This window comes from Lepisosteus platostomus, chromosome 5 (genome assembly GCF_059453375.1).
Source record: "Lepisosteus platostomus isolate fLepPlt1 chromosome 5, fLepPlt1.hap1, whole genome shotgun sequence".
Taxonomy (NCBI): domain Eukaryota; kingdom Metazoa; phylum Chordata; class Actinopteri; order Semionotiformes; family Lepisosteidae; genus Lepisosteus; species Lepisosteus platostomus.
Genome location: NC_142615.1, coordinates 54,738,476 through 54,755,840, shown reverse-complemented (window position 1 = coordinate 54,755,840; position 17,365 = coordinate 54,738,476). Strand labels below are relative to the sequence as shown.

Below are 17,365 nucleotides of genomic sequence, written 5' to 3'. Positions count from 1 at the left end.
TGTTCTGTAAAAGTTAAATACTTGGTGACACTTTGTAGTTTCTCTGGGTGGTTAGGAAGTAGTTGCCTAAATTTGTACAATTCATGTGTGCTGTACATTTCTTCTGTGTGTTGTTTAGTGTGAGTATTGTCATTGTTAACAAATATTTAACTCATTGTGTCTGAAATATTACTTGTTTTCCCAAAGCTGTACCAAAGAACAAAGAACTAATCTGCCTTTAACTATACCAAAAGCTTGGGTATATTCTTAGCAAAATTTTAACAATTTTTACAAGGTGGGGGCTATGATTTTTTTAATTATTAATTTATCTACTCTGTCATTTCTGATATTCACCATTTTCATAACCCCTATTTGTAATTTGTAATATTATTTCAATACCTGATTCATTTGACAAACCGTATTTCAAGTATTAATTTTGTGATACTATCTATTTCTAGCATTGTTTATAGGCAATTAATTCCTATAGATTTTAAAATCGCACATATACAATTAAAAAAAATGCATACTGTACCCGTGATTAAAAATTGATGGGTCCAATTTTAATGACTTGCTAAACCAAAAATATCAGCTTAGAGTGTCCTACCTGTCCATCAGTTGTCCACTGCCTGTCTCTTACTCTGTGTCTCTGTTTCAGGTGTCCCCCACACTGGCCCTGGAGTGGACAGGGCCCTGCCCACACTGCCCTCTGAAGAAGGAGTCTCTGCCCCTGACAGGGCTGACTACGATGATGCTGGGGACGAGTCTCAGGGAGAGGATGGGTGCTGTGAGACTGACAGGGCTGTCTGGGAGAAGCTCCTCCTGCAGGTCTAGACACAGAAGAGCTCCACCAACAGAGTCACGCAGTCTTACAGCAGCTCTGAGCACTGAGACTGTCTGACACTGTCTGTGACCTGAGTCCACTTCACTCCACTGTTTCCACACTGACACTGTCTGTGACCTGAGTCCACTTCACTCCACTGTTTCCACACTGACACTGTCTGTGACCTGAGTTCACTTCACTCCACTGTTTCCACATTCAGACTGTGACCTGAGTCCACTTCATTCCACTGTTTCCACACTGTCCTCGGTGTCTGTGTCTACAGCACCTGCAGCTTGTGTTTTAGAAAAGGGAGGCTTGAACATCCCATTTCTGCTCAGTCTTTCTTCTTTTTATATTTTGATGTTTTAGAAATTAGAAATAAAACCATTCATTGATGTTCAATTCTGAATGTACCACTTTTGATGGTAACATTTTTTTTATAAATGTTATTAAAAAGATGTTTTGCAATAAACTTTTTAAACCCATTTTTATCTGCGTGTTATTTCTAATGTATGATATTAAAAGTATCAATAAAAAATTAAGGAGCCCTTGGCCACTCACAATGATAATATCCACCTCACAGGAAGAGGAAATGTAAATGTTTATCAACTTAGTCATATAAATTGATCTACACAAAGGACACTGTAGACAAAACCAGACACAACATGAGACAACCTGGTATTAAAATTTCCCTACAAGAAGGCACAGAATCCCAAAATCTAAAACTTCAGAAATGTTATAACTACAGACATCTACTAAAGCATCTGGATTTAAATGACAGGAACACAGGAGACTTAAAAGTTTGCTCAAACAATACACACTTTGATAGGTGTGACAAACTGACATTACAAAACTCATGATCATGAAAAAACGAGCCTTTTAAGCTCACTTCCTAAAATAATATCAGAATGTTTTAGGAGTTTAGGAGGAAACTGGAGCACCTGGAGGAAACTTATGCAAACATGGGGGACAACTTACAAACTCCACACAGATAGCGCACAGGGCAGGAATGAAACACAGAGCTCCAGCACTGCATGGTAGCAATGTTAACCATGGTGCCACCTGTAAAATAAATATAATTTGTGAAACACTAAGAGATTGTGTAAAACAATATTCTATATACTTTCACTCTGGATCTTTAACAATGTATTAAACCTTTTATGTTAGGTTGCCTGGTTTTGGGGAATTTTCCAAATTAAATGAAATTAGCAATTATTAACAGAATGTATTTCTACATATCAACACTATAATAAAATATGCAAAATATTATTGAATGATTTGAGTTCTATAATACTGATACAGTAATTGTGTTTGAAATGGTGTTTTCAGTCCTGTTACTGTTATTTACAGATGTTTTTAGCACCAAAACCAGACAATAACAGTTCAGTCTTTCCCACTTCAATCTGCATCTCTCCACTATATTCTCACCAGTGAGGAAGTTAAAGACTGGCTTCATACAAGTCACCCCACTGACCTGACATCTCCAGTTTTGTGTCTATTTCTTCTTTTATTGTTCCAGTCACTTCACAATAAAGCAACTCAGACCACTTGTATCCGCTTCCAGGAAGTAAGGACACGTATTTGCAAGAGTTTCAATTCTTAGTAAAAGCTCTAAAACACCTTCTATGCCGCACAGTGAGCAATCATGCCCTCTTCCTAGGAGGATAGAAAAATAGATAGAAAATCAATTACTAAAACCATTTTGTCCACTTCCAGAGAGCCCACACACTTAATTGGGAGGGTTTCAATTCAGAGTAGGAAAAAAAAATCTCTAAATTACATTTTTATGCTGCACAGAGAGCACTTTCTTCTGTATGGCCAGTTAGCTCAGTTGGTTAGAGTGTGGTGCTAATAACACCAAGATTGCTTGTTCCTATACGGGCGAGGAGAGCTCCTTCTCTTCTGCCAAAACCCTTTGATCTTTCTTTCCATGGTGAAATATGATGCAAAGATACCACTTACTATAGATAGATGAGTGTGTTGCAGGTGAAGAGGAAAGTGCTAAAATATTTAAAATCTCATATGTGAAGAAAAGATAGAGTGTCACTATTTGCATAAGTGAGGCTTTTAAATAATCTTTTGGAAAGACACTCAAATCCAGCCTATTAAGTCTCAGGACCAGATGATTGGCTCAATACCCAGGTGAAGATAGTCAATCAGAGAACTTAGATATAAAAAGTGTGTCTGAGTGGAAGTTTATTAGTCTTTTAAGACAGGAATTTGGGTCTCAAGTCCTTTATGGGGTGGGGTGTGTCTCACTTCTGTGCTCAAATCCCAAGATTACACTCAAAGTGAGGATGAAGTGTGTTGCGGCAAATGTGATGTCAGATCAACTGCTTTTCCAGAAGCCAATGTGATATAAATTAAAGTTTTCATTTGACCGAGGATCATCGTGTGCTGAAATTGGTCCTGGAGAAGTGCATACTGTATGGCAGAAGGTTTGTGCTGTTTATAATAATAATAATAATAATAATAATAATAATAATAATAATAATAATAATAATTGCTTACACTTATATAGCGCTTTTTCTGGACACTCCACTCAAAGCGCTTTAGAAGTAATGAGGATCCCCTCCACCACCACCAATGTGCAGCATCCACCTGGATATACTGTGTCAGAGTGGCCAATAGCTCCCTGTTGTTATTACAATATTTTAGATAACTAAATATTTCTTGTGCATCACTGTTCTTATAGTAGTAAAAAGTAGACGTTTTGCTATGAGAAGCTGGAATGGGTTCATGGAATGACAGTGTGACAAGCCTTGGAAAAAGTTGTGTGCCCATCTTCAAGCAATCAAATCCTATGATTAAATGATGTTCCAGCAAAAGTGCTCTGTTTTACTAAGTCATTATTTCTATGTCTTGTAGAGAAATAGGTGTTTCTATCGGTTCAGGTATAGAACACAAACACCCATTGTAAGCAATTGAGCATTCATAATCCTGAATTTTAAACCCACGGAATATTTATACTTTGTATTAGTATTTGTGAATATTAGAGCTTTTAAAAAAATGTTTTAACAAATTGTGTGAGCATTTTCTGTTACATCACTTTATTGTTTTGTGCATTCTGCTGACTTTTGAAAATATATATTTTTATAAAAATATTGTTGTCTTTTGAATGTATTTCTAAATGATTGTTTTTAATATAAATTGCATAAAACACAAACAACACCCATGATAAGAAATTAATAATTGATCATTCATTTTAAACTTTTTTACCGTATTAAATTATGCTAAGATTTTTTAACATACTGTTAGTATATCACTTTTTATCAAGTGTGCTTTAAATCTTTCGCTACACCATTGATATTCAGTTACACCTATTTAAAGGTATGTTGTACAAAAATATTAACCGTTTTATTATTTTTGCACGTTACTAAGATTTCCAACATACTGTACACATGCTGTCTCATTCCTGCGTAGAAACGGCTGTGATCTCAGAAAACCGGAAAATCCTGACATTGTACTTCAACTGACTCTCAGTAAGCGCTCCGGGTGCCACCTAGCTCTCTAACAAGCGTGCTGTAGCGACAGAAATTACACTTTGCCTGCGTTATGCACGAAATGACGAGGCTGCATGCTCCCGTATGGTCTAGCGGTTAGTGTTCTTCAATTTCAGCAGGGTGACCCGGGTAATACTTTATTATTATTTGAAATTTATTTCTTGTATTGCCTGCTGCCTCTTGGTATTTTGCCAGTATCGGACACAGAAAACACAATGAGGACCTTCCCACGTTATATGCGTATCTGTTACTGTGTGAAAGAATTAAGCGCTTTTGATAACAACCATTAATTTCAATGACTACTGACATTTGCTCTGTTTTGAATAGTCAACACACCACACCGTGAAAGACACTAGAATCCTGATCACCACATAATTATAAGACAGCTACCTCTTCAAAGTGACGACAGCAGAACCAATCAGGCGTCGGCGTCTGACTAACTCAATCGGTAGAGCCTGAGACTCTTAATCCCAGCGTCGTGGTTTCCAGCCCCTGTTGGGCACAGTGTATGTCATTTTCTTACACAAGGTTCCGCTCATCTTTAATCACCTTAAGTTACCTAGCACTAAATAGCAATGCATGTATTTGGTCCAGCTAAAGATTATCAAGAAGCAAATCTCTTTCCTTGCTTTAGTAGATGAATCGAGGACTCTGCTCTCAATGTATTTTCACCAGACACTAGGGCAGATAAACGCAGTTAATACATGCCACATTATAGTATGAAATTGCTTGAGCAAAACATTGTTCATTATCACAACCATTATTGGTAGCTTAGTTCCTCTTTATTTTTTATACAGTAGTTTCTTTAAAAAAAACATGCCTGTCAGAAGGCCAAAGAAACAAGGTGAACGTGATAACCACCACGCTACGGAAACGACAGTACATCCTACTCCCAGAGCAGGATTGGAGACTCCACATTCTACAGCTCTCTAGCAATAGAGGAGTTCCGACTAGAGAAATGGGGATAACCTCTTCAGGATGTGGAAATATATTTACCGAGACGAGTCCTTTTTTTGAAGGTCAGCACTCTCTGCCAGTCACTCCTCCCCTCCTCCCGCAATGTATCTCTCTTAACACACCAAAGCGATGACTATTATTACACGTTTTTGCACTCCGCATGCTGTTTTACAGGGCTCTCTTCTGCGCTGAGCTGCTCCTTTGAAATCCAAAAGGCAACAGACGCGCTCCTATACCCGAAGTCGAACCCAGTTCGCCTGGGTGACGGCGGTTTAGAGATTACAAATAATTTAAAAATACATTAAAATGCTAATAATATGTAACAAAATGTTTAAAAAAACACGTTAACAAGACTGCAGACAGTTTTTGAAAAGGAGCTCTGTAAAATTCACAAATACTAAGACAAGGTATGAATACTCCATGGGTTTAAAATTCAGGAATATGAATAATTTCAAATTTGTAATTTGTTTACAATTGGAATTTTTATGGTTCGTATGATTTAGCGACTTTTTTACAATATGTAAAATAAAACAGTACAGCTAAATAAGAAAGCCTTAGAGCCACAGAGGGAAAAAAAAACTGCGTTTAAAGTTATTTTAAAGACGAGATAATATTGCACCATAAACTCAAATGTTTGTCCCCTTTGTGGCGCTTGCTTTTTGTTGCTTTAGCTAATTTCATGCAGTTTATTTCCGACCCATGACGTAAAGAGCTTGTGTATTTACGACAAAAAGCAGGGCAACAATTTTCATCGGTCTTATTGAAACTGTTAAAAAGTAAATGAGATCCTGTGTCCAAAATCCTGAGGTGACTTTCTTCCTGTCTTGTCATACAGAATGTTTCATTAAGGACAATCACATAGGGCTTGATTTTGTTAAATGCAAGTACAGTATTTATTTCCTATCTTGGAACCACTTGTTTTTCAAGAAATTCAAACAATTTGTGAAATATGAAATAGAAATCTTGCTTATCGGTGCAGGAGAAATACTGCCAGTTGGCAAGAAAACGACAGCATTTTTTTTCTTTAACCAAAAACCTGCATAGGGAGATGTAGAACAAAAATCCGATTGAGACGTTTTCATTGGGGAGGAGGGTTGTGAAAGGGCAAAAAAATGTATCTGTTCCGTTACGAACGGCGAAGGTCGCAGGTGATTCACTCCTCTTGACTAGGTGGCGCTAGGAGGTGCAGTGAAGTTTATATCCGGCTGCAGAAACTCCTCTTTCTCAGCTCCGCTTCTCGGTTGTCTTGAAGCCGCATCCGCGTTAAAGAATGACGTCATCATACTGCGCGACACTGCGTGTATTTCACACACGTGTGGGTGACTGAATCTTTTTCTTATCATTATTCATTATTATTTTTTAAAGACTTCAGGTTCTGAATATGTAACGTCTCGTCGGCTGTGTCTATGCTTGAACAGAACAGGATCTGTGAAGAATAAAAATAAAGAAGCTATTCTGTTTAAACTTCGGAAGTGAGCCTTTGTTTCTGACCTACTCTGAAGAAGGATGGCGGAGTGCTTGTTAAATCTGCAAATCCAGCTTGACTCTTTCATGCAGGTTTTGCTCAAATCGATCGTGTATGAAGTTTCAGAAGTTTTCCGAAACAGGATTTCTGACTCTGAGGACGAGTTTCAAGACAAACTCCGCAGCGTCTCCCAGATTCTGGTGAGACGGGCCGTATTTAAAATCACACAGTGTGTGGAGGACAGTGTCGGGAGTGAAATGGCGCAGCTGAAGAAGGAAAACGAGAGCCTGAAGTGGAGATTTCAGCTGTGGGAGAAGGATTCGGGAGCAAGAGGAGATCAGGGACAGACAGATCGTGTTGGACACACGCTTCTCTGTGAAGTCACTGCAGAAATAAAAGAAGAAATGTTGTCAGGTCAGTGTGGTGAACTTGTATGTGTTAAAAACCAGTGTATATAACTGACTCACTGGTGAGATTTTTTAAATAACAAACTTTATTTTAAAGAAAACATCTCACAATAGTGAACATTCTCATTCTCATTCTCATTATCAGTGCGCATTCTAACAAAGTATCTAACAAAGTAACAAAGTATCAAACTGTCATCAAATAAACTTTCCGAAAGAGGTGAGAGTATAGTGGAGAGATGCAGAGTGACGTGGGAAAGACTTGTGTGATGTAGCAACGGGATTCTTTATTGGAAACTGAACTGTTTTGTCCGGTTACGGTGCTGAAAACACCTCGTTCACATTCAACAATTGTTCCACTGAATCAATTTGTAATCCAACGTCATTAGGAAACACCATTTATAAATATTGTATTCACGTTGTATCGGACTAGATTGTTTTTATTTAAACTAATGATTTTGTAAATAAAAATTATTTTGATTGGTTTAGATATTACCGTCCTCCAGGGTCTGTGTCTGTATTAACTCCTCTGGAATATTAATCCGGTGTGTCTGTATTAACCTCTCTCTCTCTCTAAGTGCATTGTTTATGTACTGTGCAGTAAGTGTGTGTGAATCAACCCCTCTATCTCTCAGTGCAGTTAATTTACTGTAGTGTCCAGTCAGTGTCAGTATTAACCCCTCTCTCTCAGTGAAGTGTTAATGTACTGTAGTGTCCAGAAAGTGTCTGTATTAACCTCTCACTTAGTGCAGTGTTTATGTGCTGTAGTTTCCAGTCAGTGTGTCTGTATTCACCCCTCTCTCTCATTGCAGTGTTTATATGCTGTAGTGTCCAGTCAATGTGTCTGTGTTCACCCCTCTCTCAGTGCAGTGTTAATGCATTGTAGTGTTAAGTCTGTATGTATGTATTAACCTGCCTCTCTCTGTGCAGTTTTAAACTTCTGTAATGTGTGGTCAGTGTGTCTGTATTAATTCCTCTCTTTCTCAATGCAGTGTTAATGTACTGTAGTGTCCAGTCAGTGTGTTTGTATTTATCCCTCTATCTCTCTCAGTACAATGTTAATGTACTGTAGTGTCCAGTCAGTCTGTCTGCATTTACCCCCCTCTCTCTGAGCACTGTTAATGTACGGTCTGTATAAATGCCTCTGTCTCAGTGTAGTGTTAATGTACTGTAGCATGTCTGTATAAACCCCTTTCAGTGCAGTGCAGTGCTAATATGCTGCAGTGTCCAGTCAGTATGTATCTATTAACACCTCTCTGTCAGTGCAGTGTTAATGTACTGTTATGTCCAATCATTGTCTGTATTTACCTCTCTCTCTCAGTGCATTGTTAATGTGCTGTAGTGTCCAGTCAGTGTCTGTATTAACCCCTCTCTCTCAGTATAATGTTAATGCACTGTAGTGTCCAGTTATTCAGTGTGTCTGTATTAACCCCTTTCTCTCTCAGTGCAGTGTTAATGTACTGTAGTGTCCAGTCAATGTGTCTGTATTAACCCCTCTCTCTCTCAGTGCACTGTTAAAGTAAATGTAACGTGATTGTGATATTATTACAGTAGACTTACTTTTTACATGGTAGTTAGGGTTTTGACAAAGCTAAATCAGAACACCCCCTTATTCCGCTATGTTTAAACAACCCAAATTGATTGTCAGTGTACTAGTACGCATGTGTGTAGTTTAAAGCTTTTTAGATCACATGGCCTCAGCTATCACTACTTTGCTGATGATACTCAAATATACATCCATACCAAACCTGACGCTGATGTGTCTGTCTCTATTCTATTTAGTTGCATCTCCCATATAAAATCTTGGATGACTCAAAATGTCCTTCATCTTAACTGTGACAAGACTGAAGTCATGCTTATTGGCACCACCCATCAACTTTGTAAAACCAATGCTGTAACTCTATCTGTAGATAATCTTATACTTGAGCTTCAGTCTATATTGAAAAACTTAGGGATGCTATTTGACATTTGACCCATATGTGCAGCAAAAATATTGCTCCACTACGCCCTATGTTATCACTAACTGTGGCTGAAAAGTGTTGTCTAATCTTGAATTGACTACTGTAATGCTGTACTCTCTGGGGATTCTAAATCCAAATTGAACAAACTCCAGTATGTCCATAATTCGGCAGCCAGAATCCTGACCAGGTCTAGAAGAAGTGTTCACATTATTCCTATCCTGGAGTCCTTGCACTGGCTTCCTGTCAAGTTGCATGTCGACTTAACAATCCTCCTGCTCACCTATAAGGCTCTCCATGGCTTGGCACCTCAGTACCTGTCTGGTTTATCACCCTACTCCCCACGTCACAACCTTCACTCTTCTAATTGTGTTCTCCTATCTGTCCCCCAGTCCGTCTATAATCAATGGGTGACATGGCCTTCTCCTGGAACTCTCTCCCCAAGGATATCAGAGAGTCACCTTCTCTAAACTCCTTCAAATCCAGATTCAAAACCTTCTTCTTTAGAAGACCCTTCATTGAACTGTTCTTTACCCCTCTGCTCCTACTGTATTTAGTACCACCATCTACTGTCTCCTCTAACTGTGTGTTCTCATCGTGCTTATTTTGTGTATTTTTTGTTGTTGGCATTCTGTAAAATGCTTTGAGAAGCCACCTTTAAAGGTGCTATATAAAATAACGTTTTTTATTATTATTATAAAGATTTTATCTTGTTCTGTGTTTACAGGCTCAGAGGCCAGTGCTCTCTCTGAGGCTGGGGAAAGGGCTCCTCTTGAACAGAAGCATAGTGCGGAGGAGTGGGGCTCCAGTCTGATGCAGGAGACAGAGCTCGTTGCTCCAGAAGGGAAAAAGACTCTCAGTGAGCAGCACACAGAGAGCAGACAGATTGTTGAGGTTCTGGACTCTGTGCCCATGATGAAGATGGAGTCTGAGAGTGGGACACCTGGACTCTTAGTATGTGATGATTTTACAGAGAAGATGAATAATCTGGACTCGAACAATATTACGCAAGTTTGTAATGAACTAGGCTGTTTCTCTGTACAAAAGCACAAAGAAGAACTGGGTGAGTTTAATCTTACAGAGCAGGACATGGATCCCCAGTTGATTGACCCTGCAGAGCAGCAGACTGATGTACCTGGTGAAGAGAACAATACTGAGTCACAGCACACTGAGAAGATTCAGTACAGGGAGGAGCAACAGCAGCTCCTACAGGGCTTGATGATAATTAGGCCTTGTTCTGTTCAAGTGGAGAGACTGTCATTGCAGAGTCTCAAACAACCATATGATCCCTTAGTATCTGATGACTTTACACACAGGTTTAATGATCTGGTTACTGAGAAAATTGTTGAAAGTTTTAATGAACTGGAGAGTATGTCTGTTCTTCGGCAAAGAGAGGAACAACTGAATGAACTGGATGGTTTTAGTCTCAGAGAGCTGGAGAAGGAGCCCCAGATGATTCACACTGCTGAGCAGCACACTGAGGGACAAGGTGGAGAAAACAAATCTCAGTTTCAGCACACAGAGCAAGATCATTCCATGGAGCATTTTCAGAATAAGAGACCACAGCACGATCAAAGGATGAGGAAGAATCACTCAAGGCCTTGCTCAGATGGAGTGGACAAACTGCCATTATGGCACAGGGAGGAGCAGTGTTTCTGTCAGTCTAGCATTTCAAAACCCTACCAGCACCTTCACACAGGAGAGAGACCTTTCAGCTGCAGTCAGTGTGGGAAGAGTTTTAGTCGGTCACGTAACTTAATAAACCACCAGCGCATTCACACGGGAGAGAGACCGTTCAGCTGCAGTCAGTGTGTGAAGAGTTTTAGTCACTTGCACAACTTAAAACGACATCAGCGCATTCACACAGGAGAGAGACCTTTCAGCTGCAGTCAGTGTGGGAAGAGTTTTAGTCGGTCAAGTAGCTTAATAGCCCACCAGCGCATTCACACAGGAGAGAGACCATTCAGCTGCAGTCAGTGTGGGAAGAGTTTTAGTCGGTCAGGTGACTTAAAAACCCACCAGCGCATTCACACAGGAGAGAGACCATTCAGCTGCAGTCAGTGTGGGAAGAGTTTTAGTCGGTCAAGTAGCTTAATAGCCCACCAGCGCATTCACACAGGAGAGAGACCATTCAGCTGCAGTCAGTGTGGGAAGAGTTTTATTCGGTCAGGTCACTTAAAAACCCACCAGCGCATTCACACAGGAGAGAGACCATTCAGCTGAAGTCAGCGAGGGAAGAGTTTTAGTCAGATAAGCCACTTGCAATCTCACCAGCACATTCACATAGGAGAGTAACCATTCAGGTGCAGTCAGTGTGGGAAGAGTTTTATTCAATCACATGACTTAAAAATGCACCAGCGCATTCACACAGGAGAGAGACCATTCTGCTGCAGTTAAGAGTGGGTTTTTTTTCCAGTCGGGTGACTTAAAAACACCAATCTAGTCACCAGGTCAGTTATCAGTCAAGTAAACTAAAATGTCTTTCAGTGCAAGTAGGCATGTGACATCCGAAGAAGGCTCCACAGCCGAAACATTTATTTTCTTCTCTTTTCAGCATGGAACAAACCTTTACTTTACTAAAATATCTATTAGTCACAGTCACTTTGTACTCACCCACTTTTGAGTTCATCTGGTCAATTAAATTATGACTATACTATTATTTACGGTTGACTAAAATAGAAATAGCTCTTGTCACAGAGTTTAATTTATGTGTATAATAAAATGTTTTTAGTTTTATTCAATTTTAAAATGAATGAGGTCTAAATTGAATAAATTTCATTGTCAATTGAATTGAATTCCTTATAGTCTTGGAATGTTAATTTTAGTCCTGTTTAATTTTCCAATTAAGACTGTTCTCATTGGATAAGCTTGTAATTGTGTTACAGCTTTTAACTTACCATGTTATACACAGAATGTGTATAAAACAGATTAAGATCCTTAACTGTCACTCTTAAGGAAAAAAAGTCACACATCTGATTAAATTCTACAAACAAAAGCTCAAAGTCTTTGTTGCACAATCTAAAGTGTATTTTCCCCAGAGAGGATATATATCAAATACAAGAAATATTTATACAATAAAGGGTAAATAATAAAGAACAAGATATCGTATGAATTAGCAATAATTCTATAATAGTCATTTTTTTCAATGCAACTATTGTTTTAACAAGACAAGCAATATATACAGTGCCTTCAGAAAGTATTCATGCCCCATTGTTTATAATGTTAAAATGAAATTAAATATTTATAGTTCTGAAGTCATCTATTAAATAAAAATGGAAAATTACTTAATTGATAAGTATTCATTCCCTTTGTTTTAACAACCTAATTTGGGTCAATTATCTTGAGAGGTCACTAAATTATGTTAACAAGGTACACCTGTGATCCTTTCAAGTTCACCGGTGTTCACTTGCTCGATAAATTAATAAATATCACTGACTGTGAGGTCTCACAACTAAAACAGCAGATCAGATCAGTCCTGCTGTCATGAGGACAAAGGAGCTGCCTGTGGAGCTTTGAGATAAAGTTGTTAGGAGGAGAAAAGCTGGAGAAGGTTATAAAAAGATTGGCAAAGCTTTGAATCTTCCTAGGAGCCCCGTGAAGTCCATTGTAACTGAAGTGGGACATGTGTATATATCTCACTTATCCAGCATCACAGTATCACCACTTAAGCACACTGTGAGAGGTGTTGATGGTGTCTGTTAATCTAGCCTCAAACAAAAGTTAAACTAAGATGCCATAAAGCTGACCTGCTTTAGCAGCCCCAGTGGCTTAATGCTACATAATAAAAAACAGGAACAACACCCACAAACAGGATAAACCAGACCAATGTCTGCTGCATATCAAAGGACAGAACCTAGAGCAAGACAGAGTAGGACAAGAAGTAATTACATATCAAAGAACAGGACAAGCACTCAGGTGGTGAAACAAACTTTCTTCTGACTGTATATAAGAACTGGGAAACCCTTGCGGTTTGTCTGTTCTGTGGGGCAGACCCAGCACGCATTGTCAGACTTATTGAGCTCAATAAAACTGAATCTGCACAAGACCGTGTCCTGCTCCTCTGATGAAGAATTTCCCACAACAGTTGGCATAGTCGACAGGATTCTCCAAGTCTTCGGTAATTCCCAGACAGCACACAGGGTGAGTATATTTTTTATGTTACCACACAATTAGGTTACCGAAAAGGAAGGACCGGAAACATACAGAGAATATAAAGAATCATTAATAGGGAAAAGAGTAAGGACACGCCTCTGAGATTCAGGGTAAAAATCCCTTAACAGAGACAAGACAATTCCTCTGAACTTGGTTTTGAAACCAAGACAAGACGTGGTTCCTCTGAGGGGGTCTCTAAACCAGGGAGCTTTCCCCCTGGGGCGAAGCAAAGTCCCTAAACGGAACAAGGTGAGCTAAGCGACGATATTGTGCCAGCAAGATTCCCTCTGAGTCCAGACAGGCACCCCTAAGGAAGCTAAGGTTAATAATATTATTAAGATTATATTATTAACAATATAAGTATAGACCAGTTGTGCTAGCAGGTTAATCACCAGTGACTGCTGAACTGAGTGTTAAGTGAGGAGTTGGCCCTGTACGCTAACACCAGACTCATATTCACTGACTGCTTCACAAGGGTACTTGTAAGTGTGCTGGCAGCTCCGCTGGCAGCACTGATAAATCTGGAGATGGTATCTAGTCCAGATAAAAAAATCTCAGGGTCGTGGGTTGGAGCTTGACCTTGGGCAAGGTGTATTTTCTGAGTGAAAGAAAGCTCCCCTTCATCCTTGACCAATTTACATTTTATTGGTATCTACCACAAATCGATAATCAAGGTCCATCTGAACATTACCTAAAAGCAAATGTCTTTCCGTGTTTGAGTATCTAAATTACGGAAGCCAATGCTGCCATCAAGGAAAAAAATCCTGAGTTATGTAGTTTTGAGACTCTAAATATCGGACATTCAGTTTGAAGTGGTACAATGGATTCCAGGGCACATTAGTTCTTTATTCAGGATATATATGAGTGTGCTAATGGTTAAAACTGTGTTTACATGAGGTACAAACGGTAACCTTTTCATTCCGAGAAGAAAGTCAGTCTGTGTGTATTTCTCAGCATGCGCAGTGTCAGGAACACTAAACCCACAGTGACAGCAAACCTATCGATAGCCTGTAGGTACTGCCATTGCAAATGTAACAGGTTGTTCATACACACATATGATATCATTTCTATCTCGTAATTAGGAGATAATTTGGTATTTCTTAATTAAGAGAACTCTTAATTAGAAACTCCTTGGTGGCAACAATACGCTTCCACAATAAATCATAGACTCTTCTTTCAAAATAGCTGCACCAGGCACTTGGACACAGATAAACACAGGGATTTAAAATTCAGGAATATGAATGGTCAATTGCTTACAGTTGGGTTTTTTATGTTTCGTATTTAGCGATTTGTGTATCAATCTTTTAACAATTCATTAAAATGCTAACAATATGTAAAATAAAAACAACAGCACCGATAAATGCTGGGGAGACGGGTAGTTTTTTGTTTTTTTTTTTACAATCAGATTCCAATCTCTAATGCTGTGTGTGAGAGCTTACGTAACTTTCCTTTTCTCACATTTTCTGACAACTATTCCAAAGGGGCACCCTGTCAACTCCTAATACTTTTGAAAAAGTCTGCCTGCATGTTTGATTTTGTCGTTTAATTTAGAAAAAGTTCAATATTGATCATAACTAAAGAAAATTAGGATCAGGAATAAAAAAAGGGGCTAAAGATATGAGTCGCTCTTGAATCAGAGCTGGGTGACACGGGCTTCTGTTCTGATAGAGTTGTACGAGAAGCAGGAGGAATCACTTCTCTCCTATGGAGCATGAGCTGAATCAGGAGGGAGACATTTCCTATACTCGTGCATATGTCAACGTTTGACCTACATCATAAAACTAAAACTAAATTTAAAACTAACATTAAGTTGTCAGAGACATTCATTTATATACGAACAAGAGACAAAGTAATAATTCTACATTAACTTGTCCTACACTGATCAGACTAATTGAAATGTATGGATGCCCGTTTCCGCCAGGGAGTAAAAAAAGATGCACTATGGTATCTCAGGATTCCGACTTAGTAACTCAGAATTCCAACTTTATATCTCAGAATTGCAAATTAAAAACTCAGAATTGCGACTTTATATCTCGTAATTTTGACTTTATATCTCACATTCGCGATTTCGAAATAGCCCATATTTCATTGTCTGTCCTTTCGTTATTGTAACGGATTCGGGTTCTAAGGGCTTGTGCCCTCACCACTCCCACCCTAGTTTGTGCCTCACTGCATTGCCTCGAACCCAGGTCTTGCCAGCTGAGCTTAAGAACACTTTCTTTAGCCCCGACGGCCAGCATCCCTGTTATGCGCAGGGGAGGGCGGTGCCATCACCACACTGCAACCAGATCGTACAAATTGTATGTTGCAAAGGAACAAGTAATAGGTTTATTCAATGCTGAAAAAAAAGAAAGAAACACAACGATCATAGGATCTATAGGCCTGAAGACTTGATAAAAATCAAATTAATTACACTAATTGTTATGGAATCCCATTTCTGCCGTGAGGCTTCCATAGTACCCGGATGGAATAGCGGCTTTTAAAAAAAATATTTAAACACCAAAAATACAAAAACGGACACAGAATATGAAATAAGATACAGAAGCGGCGAGGGCACAAACCCTAGAACCTGAATTCATTACAATAACAAAAGAACAGACAATGAAATATGGGCTATTTCGAAGTCGCAAATGTGAGATATAAAGTCAGAATTCTGAGTGTTTAAGTCGCAATTACGAGATATAAATTCGGAATTCTAAGTTTCTAAGTCGCAATTCTGAGATACCATAGTTTTTTTTTTTTACTCCCTGGTGGAAACGGGCTTCCATAGGTTCTCAGTGCTGCGAAGCAAAAGCAATCTGAAAAATCAGACAAATTATTATCAGATCATGTCAAAAGCTGATCAGTATTTCTTTACTGGGAAGCAAAGAAATGCTTGTATTACACATTTTAATATGACATGCAAAAATGAAAAATAGTAAAATTATTTTAATTGCGTTACATGTTGATAGAACAGCCCCCTCGATAAAGGAAAGTGTGGACGGATGTGTCACATTTTCCGTACTCTATCTGACAGCGAGTTTAACACACTGTCCTCGGAAATTAGAAACGAACAATAAATTAATCTGAGCCAAATCTACTTGTGTGGGTGATTTTATTCTGTCTAAATTGCGTGGAACTCCTCCACTGAGGTCAGATACACACGGTGTTCAGGCGGCTTCACGGAGTCCTGCCTCATACTGGAAGCAGGTTCTAATTAGACGCTGAGAACAATCCGGGTCTCTGTGTGTAATTGATTGTGTTGATTGAGCGGTAGTGTGACCAGGTTTATGGTAGCAGGTCCTGCCAGTGTAAAAACCTAGTCACCGCGTTCATACTTTATGCTCTCTTGCTTCAACACAGTTTGGTGGTTTACTTGTCTTACTCCTGTAGCAGTTTGCCGGGACGTCAATTTGGCGATGCGCTCATTTTCTTTGTGCTGTGCCCGCACTGATCTCTGCCGGGCCGGCTGGCTGGGACTCTCGGGAATTAGCGCTCCAGGCCAACTTCCCGGCTCTCGAAGACGCAGCCCAGTCGGAGGACTTGAGCCTGGCAGATGCGCCCTCCGAAGACCTGTCTGCAAGCGAGAACAACTCGCAGTCCTCGGCTCCCGACCACCGCTGCCTTCCCGTGTCCAGAGACGCGCACTCGCCCTACTTCAACAAGGAGAAGATGTACCCCGAAGCCGGCAGCCGGCCCTTACCCGCCTACGTCAAGAGCGTCCTGTTCCCTCCCCAGCGAGGGCGGCAGCCGGCTCACCCGGCCATCGGGGGCACCCGAGGAGTGGCTGTGTGGTGCGACTCCAGCAACTCCAGATGTACGTGAGGGTCAGTGGGAGTGATAATGAGCTCAATCTAGCTCCCAACAGAATCCATTCTGGTTTGTTTACTGTCAGACTATGCGTCTAAGGATCTTTGGATTCCAACGTGAACAAAAGAACAAAAACAACTGCTCACATCGTGTGATTTCTACTAGAGGAAGGGAAGATATCACCTTAGAAAAAATCAGAACTTAATATTTGGATCTGGAGCCCCAAACTTATCAAATTATTAAAATATCAGATTGTGTTTCTGTAACATTTCGTGCACAATACGCCATATTTAACAAGAAAACAACAGTCACAACGAGGCCTTTACACGCAGCCTGGG

General features: G+C 39.6%; 3 protein-coding genes across 3 annotated transcripts in view; all 3 read left to right on the top strand.

Annotated features, from left to right (window-relative positions):
- Positions 1-17,365, top strand: part of LOC148669375 (antigen WC1.1-like) — a 590,051-nt gene that overhangs the window by 18,923 nt on the left and 553,763 nt on the right. The window lies entirely within an intron of this gene.
- The window catches only part of LOC148669398 (uncharacterized), a 469,383-nt gene that overhangs the window by 51,867 nt on the left and 400,151 nt on the right, over positions 1-17,365 (top strand). The gene's annotated exons all lie outside the window — the stretch shown is intronic.
- LOC148669536 (uncharacterized) lies at positions 6,553-12,374 on the top strand. The gene is made up of 2 exons (XM_088632453.1): positions 6,553-7,138; positions 9,814-12,374. Exons 1-2 carry the CDS (start codon positions 6,766-6,768, stop codon positions 11,307-11,309), a joined length of 1,869 nt encoding a protein of 622 aa, XP_088488579.1. The 5' UTR covers positions 6,553-6,765; the 3' UTR covers positions 11,310-12,374.